This window comes from Brassica oleracea, chromosome C8, assembly GCF_000695525.1.
Source record: "Brassica oleracea var. oleracea cultivar TO1000 chromosome C8, BOL, whole genome shotgun sequence".
Classification (NCBI taxonomy): domain Eukaryota; kingdom Viridiplantae; phylum Streptophyta; class Magnoliopsida; order Brassicales; family Brassicaceae; genus Brassica; species Brassica oleracea.
The window spans coordinates 17,369,293-17,376,671 of NC_027755.1; the positions used below are offsets into that span (position 1 = coordinate 17,369,293).

Here is a 7,379-nt window from a genome sequence, read left to right on the forward strand (position 1 = left end):
GACGGTTTCGATTTCGCCGAGGGGATTTCGACAGAGGAGATGGGGAGAGACGGTTGGAGATGGGGTGATACGGTTTCGAGAGGATTTACACAGAGAACATGCACAGAGGCGGTTTCGATTTCGACGGATTACAGCTATGGCGATTGAATCGCCGACGAGCTCGAAACAAGAAGAAGTCGAAAATGAAAACACCGAACACGAATTTCTCTTCCTCTAACCCTACCGGCGATTGAATCGCCGACGAGCTCAAAACAAGAAGAAGAAGTCGAAAATGAAAACACCGAACACGAGTTTCCCTTCTTCTAACCCTACACCCACTCATTTTCTGCCACCTGCCCCTTAAGGACGGAGAAATAAACTTCTTAATTAAGAAGTTCTTCGGCCCGTTTGTAATATTTTCACCTATTTTACATTAATTTTTCGACCCAAAATAAGAAGAAATAAGCTTTAGATACCCGCGATAATCATGCCCTAAGAGACGTCTCTTAGTTTTTTTAGTTAAAAACTAAGAGACCGTATCTTATTTTACGCTAAGAGACCTAACCTAAAAGACCTGCAATATACATGCTATTAGATCTCCTCCGATATGTCCTTTTAGAGTAAGATCATTTACTTAAAATAACAGTAGTACTTTGTTTTTGAAAATCTTGATAAAATTGCTCTAAGGATATCTATATTATTTTATTAGAAATATGTCTTAAATGATGAAAAAAAAAACTCCATCTAGAAATATTTTAAATGTAGAGTGCTCAGTATTTAAAATCTCCATTTTATTAAAATAGTAATATTTTTTTTATTTGTGAGATGATTAGTTATGATAAAAACTTTCAACGAGATGTTAAGAATCCAAATTTTTAAGAAATCCTGTAAGTTTCACACCTAAACAATTTGCTAGCGATCACATTGTCATTGGCCAATGCTGGCCACGCATCTCTAACGTTCGCACACGACAAAAACTTTAGCCTTATCGATAAGATTAGTTAAATTATCATTTTGGCTAGTTACACGTAACAGAGTTAATTCTCCCTTCTATATATTGCGTATGTTTAACATTCATTCATCAATGAAGAATCATTTCCCCTTAACTATTTTCTTATGTTATTATCTTTTCGTCTCTCTTTTATTCGGATCGAATTTATCTTCTCAATACTTTCCTCTATCGCTTTTTAAGCTTTGGAAAACATATACAAACTTGATATCTTCCCCTACAATGGCTGTACTTCTTCAAACGAAGTACACTCTAAGTCCCATCACAAACAACATCCCAAGAAGCCATCGTCCGTCGCTTCTCCGTGCACGTGTTACGTGCTCTCTTACCCCCGCCAAGAAGTCTCATCCTAACCGTGAGAAGCTCGTTCTTGAGAAACGCCTTGTGAACCCTCCTCCCTCCAACGACCCAACTCTACAATCTACACTGACCCACCGGTTATGGGTCGGAGCGGGTTGCACCACCGTGTTTGCCTCTTTTGCCAAGTCTATTATTGGAGGGTTTGGTTCTCATATCTTGCTCGAACCAGCTTTAGCCGGTTACGCAGGTTACATCTTAGCTGATCTTGGCTCTGGTCTATACCACTGGGCCATCGATAACTACGGTGATGAGTCAACGCCTCTAGTAGGAACCCAAATCGAAGCTGCACGAGGTCACCACAAATGGCCTTGGATAATCACCATACGTCAATTTGCAAATAATTCACACGCTCTGGCTCGTGGAATAACCTTTACGGTTCTTCCACTAGTTCTTGCATGTAATGACCCGGTGGTTCATGGCTTTGTGAGCATGTTTGCATTTTGCATATTGTTTTGCCAACAATGTCATGCTTGGGCTCATGAAAGAAAGAGTAAGCTTCCACCTCTTGTTGTGGCGTTTCAGGACATGGGGCTTCTCCTTTCACGAAGACAGCACGTGAATCATCACCGCCACCACCGTACGTATATGAGTTACTGCATAGTGAGTGGGGTATGGAACAATGTTTTGGATGACAATAAGATCTTTGAGGCATTAGAAAAGGTGTTATATGTCCAGTTCGGGGTGAAACCTAGGTCATGGAGCCACCCAAACTCCGAATGAACATACGAATTTGATATCTCCAACAACCTAGCATATACATTAATCATCCAGAAAAAAATATTCGATTCAATTTCTTAAATAAGTAAATCATTAAACGATAAATTTTCCATCTTTTGTTTTATCTTATTTCTCATCTTGTAATAATGTTCTTGTATTGTCTCATATAAAGTCTCGAATACCTCTTTTGTTTCTCTATTAGGAAAGCATTTTCCCACAAGCTTAATGGGAACATAGAACATGGTGTTTTGCTGGAAAAGTAAATAAATAAATAAACCAACGAATGAAAAATTCCTAAATTTACAACTTCTTCAAAAATTAAAGCAATAATGTGGTTAATACATTTACAGTCATCTTTTATTTATTCTACTGTAAGTCAAGACGCCAAACTGCACACTTTTACTATTAGGAAAATATACTAAAATTGTATAATTTTAACTTGTAATTCCATAAGAAAATGTGATGCGATTGATTAATTATGTTCCCTAGTTCAGTAAATACAACTATGACTTTCGAATAAAAAGGGCACACTTAAATAATTAATAAAAAATTGTAACCGTAAATTTGTATTAATTAAAAAAGAGTTTTGTTTAAATATTACTTAATTATGATGTCAATGTAGTTTACATGGCAATATAAGAATCAATTGAAAAATTAATAAGTCCAAAATCCAATTGTTAGGAGAACTTATATTAACTCAAACATAAATATATATGATATGATAAACTTAATACTCAGCAATCTCATTAAATAAAACCTTTTTAAAATGGCTCAAGGTTGATTAATTTATATTGTGATCCAATATAATAATTTTTTTAAAAAAGTGTAAGATATACTCTTAGTCTGTATTACTTGGACAACAGTTTAAATCAAAGTTTGATATATATTGTGGTCTAAGTATTGCATGCTTTTGCTATAAATTGGAAAGTAATGATTTTTTTAATTGTTGATTTTTTTATTAATAACAAAGAGACGCATCTATTCAAAACTATTTTGTTAATAAAAGAAAAAAATAAGAATATTGTTCGGTTCTTAAGCCTTCATCGCCTACAAAAATTTAAATAAAGAGTAATACAAAAATTAAGTTGTTTTGTTATTACCATACGAACTTATATATTAAATATTTTTCGTTGCGAACAATTCCTTAGAATTTGAATTATGAAATTCATATTGAAGATTAAGAAAAAGTTTTGGCACCTGCCTAACTGTTTTTTGTAGTCTAGGAAAATATTAATAATGCAATTTCTTAGTAGTTAATGATATATATCACGTTAATCTAATTTTCATCCTATACAAAGTATCGGTTGCAAACAAATAATACCATCATCTTTCTATATTTAGATCTTAAATATAATAATAGTCTAACTGCAGAATTTTATATTGTCTTAATGTGATCAATAACCAAACTATACTTCAAACTATAAGTCTAACCCAATTTATAATTGTATTTTTAATATTTTAATTTTCCATCTTATGTTAAAACGAAAGTAAAAATCTGATATTCTAAAAATTAGTGTAAAATTGAAAATATATAAATTTTATTTACTGATAAGTTAGTAAAAGAAAATATCCAAATATATTGGCACAACATATAGATGATTATATAAACAATCAAAAATTGTATACATATAAAAATAATTTGATCGTATATAAATCTTAAATTTGTCCATACAATATGTTTAATATTTCAACAATGTAATTTAATCCGCGTAAAGCACGGATCTCATCGTTTTTAATATTTGTGATTTGCTTCGTTTTTAACGGATATTGATTTTTAGTATTTGTTTTGTTTCAAAAACTTACAAATATTCGATTTTTTTGAAACAAATTTAATCAAATTTAACGGATAAAATGACGCAGCCTTAGTTTTAGCATGCACGATAGAGGACATCGAAAGAGTAAGATTTATGTTGTTTCAATGTCTCGAAAACATCTTGGTACGATTCCTTCTTTTTCTATATATTTAATTAGTTAGGGATATCTCGACCTTATAACACCATCAACTCTCACCGGAATTGGTACATGTCACGTGTTCGGTTACTAACACCATCAACTCTCACCGTAACCGTTAGAACCTTGTGGTTGTGAATCTTCTGTTCAACGACCAAACTCTGCAACCAACATGGTATGGACCCACCGCTTATGGGTTGCAGCGGGCTGTACCGCCATATAAAGTAACAAGATGATAGCTTATAGATTTTTAAAGAGTAGTGTTTCTATCAAGAACTGTTTTCATCTCTCTCTTCATTTCTTGTTTTTCAATAAATTAGTGCTGAGATATTTATTAGGAACATCTTATTGTTGATGCCCAGCTACAAATTCTAGTGAAAATTGAATTATCAAAAGTAGAAAGTGTTGGAACATAGATGTAAAAAAAAGAGTGTTGGAAAACGTATCTAAAATTTAAATAAAAATAAAGAAAGGAAAGAATGGACAGGTTCGCATTTGTATCTCCAGAGTCGAGACCTACATGTCATCGTTTTATTAGAGCATGAATAAAACATGTTTATCGTAGGTCTCTTAGCGTAATATAAGATACAATCTCTTAGTTTTTAACTAAAAAAGCTAAGAAACGTCTCTTAAATAAAAAGATATAAGAGACGTCTCTTAGTTTTTTTAGTTAAAAACTAAGAGACCGTATATTATTTTACGTTAAGAGATCTAACCTAAGAGACCTGCAATATATATGCTCTTAGATCTCCTCCGATATGTCCTTTTAGAGTAAGATCATTTACTTAAAATAACAGTAGTACTTTGTTTTTGAAAATCTTGATAAAATTGCTCTAAGGATATCTATATTATTTTATTAGAAATATGTCTTAAATGATGAAAAAAAAACTCCATCTAGAAATATTTTAAATGTAGAGTGCTCAGTATTTAAAATCTCCATTTTATTAAAACTAGGTCCGTGTCCGCGCTACGCGCGGATAATGTGGTTTTATAATTTTTCTTTTAAGTTTATATAATATATGATATCATTTGATAAATTTGTTATAAAGAATTTACAAATTTTTGAGCCTGAGAAGTAGGTAGAGATCATGTTGTCCCTTTATTAATGTTTTGTTGATGGTCTCCTTTGCCCCCAATGTTATATTTACAACACATCAATCTGAAGAGTTTGTGATTTTATTTAGAAAAGCAAAAAAATATCATAAGAAAGCATGTAGACAGTTTAACTTTAGAAATACCATTTAATATAAGACTAACTTGAAGAAATCTAAAAATCTTTTAGCTTCATTCTAAACCTAACTTCATTCTAAACCTAACGATCAAGCATTTTGTTATTTTTTTTTTAAAAAAAAAACTTAAAAGTAATATACGTGAAGTTTGTAGAGTGTAGAGGAGTGTACCATGAAATATCCTATAGACATAAATAGAAAATTGTTGGATGATGGTTCGAGTTGGGCTTGAGATGCCATCTTCTAGTTGGTTAATTTCACCACTGATGTGATGTGTTGGAGATGGCTCTAATCTGTTAATAAAATATGAGTTTAGTTAAATTTGCAACATAGTGGTTGTATGCTGGTTAGTGATGTTCACTTTTATTTTTAGTAGTGAATATGTGATTGTCTGTTTTATAGATTCATAACCTTATTTATTTTCTTTTGTTTTTTTAACAACATTTACTTTGTTTTGTTATGGTCTATGTAGATGTGTTTTACCTTTCATTTGGAACCACTGCCTGTACTACTTAATGCATGCGGAGGTGAGTTTTGGCTTTCCTCACTCATGATGGGTCTCCAATGCATTCTCCATTCACTGCTTGTTTGTCCCAAAAAAAAGATAATTCGGTAGTTGTAGATGGCGGAGCTGTTGTCGAATTTTTCTGCCTCAGCATATCTTATGGTTACTGTCTAGGTTTAGGTGTTAATGCTCCTGTCTTTTGGAGGGCTATGACAGAAATTAATTCCCATAATTGAAATGATTCTAAATATAGTCTAATCATATTGTAAAAATGATAGTAATTAAGCATGTTTTTGATTTGTCAAAATTTTAATATATTAAAAATTTTATTTACCTTATTTTTAACAAAAAAAAAAGTAATATGTCAACACAAAATTAAGATAGCTTGAAATTTTTGGTTTCCATTTCTTGGATACCATTACATTGATCGATTTCCTATTCATGGGTTGCAAATTTGTTTTTGTTTTTCAGTTCATAGTAATGTATGGTGTTTATATTTGGTGAGTGTATATATGTTGGATCGTTCCGGTATTAGAGTTTTCATGTTAAAACAGTATATTTGAGTTCGTATGACTTTTTTCAGTAATTGTTTTAATTTGCATATATATAATATAATGTATGTTTTTGTTGTTTACTTTTTCTTAGAGATTTAGTTTTGGATCATAGGCATATTAATACGGATTTGTAACTGTATTTTTTTGTGATCTAGCTTCCTTCTTTCCATAGACGTTTTTATAAATTATACAAATAATAGGTATGCATATTTTTTTTCCTTTAAAAGTCATTTTGATCCCCAAAATATTTAAGAGCAAAACTCTGCATCCATGGTTTCCGCTATAACCATATAAGAAATTTACTCATTACATGCCTCATTAGAAACTGAAGCTTACCACAGGTGGCTTTGCCTATTGAGTATATATATTCAAAATTACATTGAACTGAAAATAATGACTGAAAATCGCATAACATATGTGTATTTGTGTGCATGGAAGTCTTATCTAAAACATTAACATGCAACTATTCATATCCTCATTTTAAATTCTTTTTTTTTTCTAAAACATAGATTGGTTGTAACCCATGTTCAAAAAGGCAAGTAGCCGTTGCAGTGCCCAGAAAGTTTTGGGTGAGGATGGATTTCAAACTCATGTCTTGTTGATTTGTCAATTCATCTCAAACTTCAATATATTATATAATAAAGTGAAGTGTGGAGAACTTGCCTCATATGCTTGTGTTTGCGTTGTATGATCACAAAATTTGCATTTCTCACATAATAATCTTGATGACTGATGTTGCTTAATCATAGCTCATTTATCTAACAAAGTAGTTCCATTCTATGTGAATTCAGTACCGCTTGCATTTGAGAAAAAAAAAGAAGAATATGTTGTTATATGATGTTACCGGCCTGAAGTCAATGTGTAAGAACGTATACTCTCTGCTTCTGCACTTCTGATTATAATGAGACTGGATACTATAAAATATTTAGTACATAGACACATGAGAGTCCTGAGAGGCAAATCAGAAAATATACTTGTTTGAAATTACTTTGTTTAGGAAATTCGATCCAAAATTTTACTCTATATAAAAAGAGTCTAGAATCTGAACGCCTAGTGTATGAAACAAAATCTCTGAA

The 7,379-nt window shown here is 31.8% G+C and overlaps 1 protein-coding gene across 2 annotated transcripts; it reads left to right on the forward strand.

Annotated features, from left to right (window-relative positions):
- The first annotated feature begins 1,044 nt into the window (after positions 1–1,044).
- On the forward strand, positions 1,045–2,263 carry LOC106310567 (fatty acid desaturase 4-like 2, chloroplastic). 2 transcript variants are annotated; one of them, XM_013747800.1, is made up of 2 exons: positions 1,045–1,771; positions 1,871–2,263. In XM_013747800.1, the coding sequence occupies exons 1-2, from the start codon at positions 1,064–1,066 to the stop codon at positions 2,066–2,068; spliced, it is 906 nt and encodes a 301-aa protein (XP_013603254.1). In that variant the 5' UTR covers positions 1,045–1,063; the 3' UTR covers positions 2,069–2,263. The 2 variants fall into 2 exon arrangements, with proteins under 2 accessions (XP_013603254.1, XP_013603253.1); XM_013747799.1 differs by having other exon boundaries at positions 1,045–2,263.
- Positions 2,264–7,379: the final 5,116 nt, after the last annotated feature.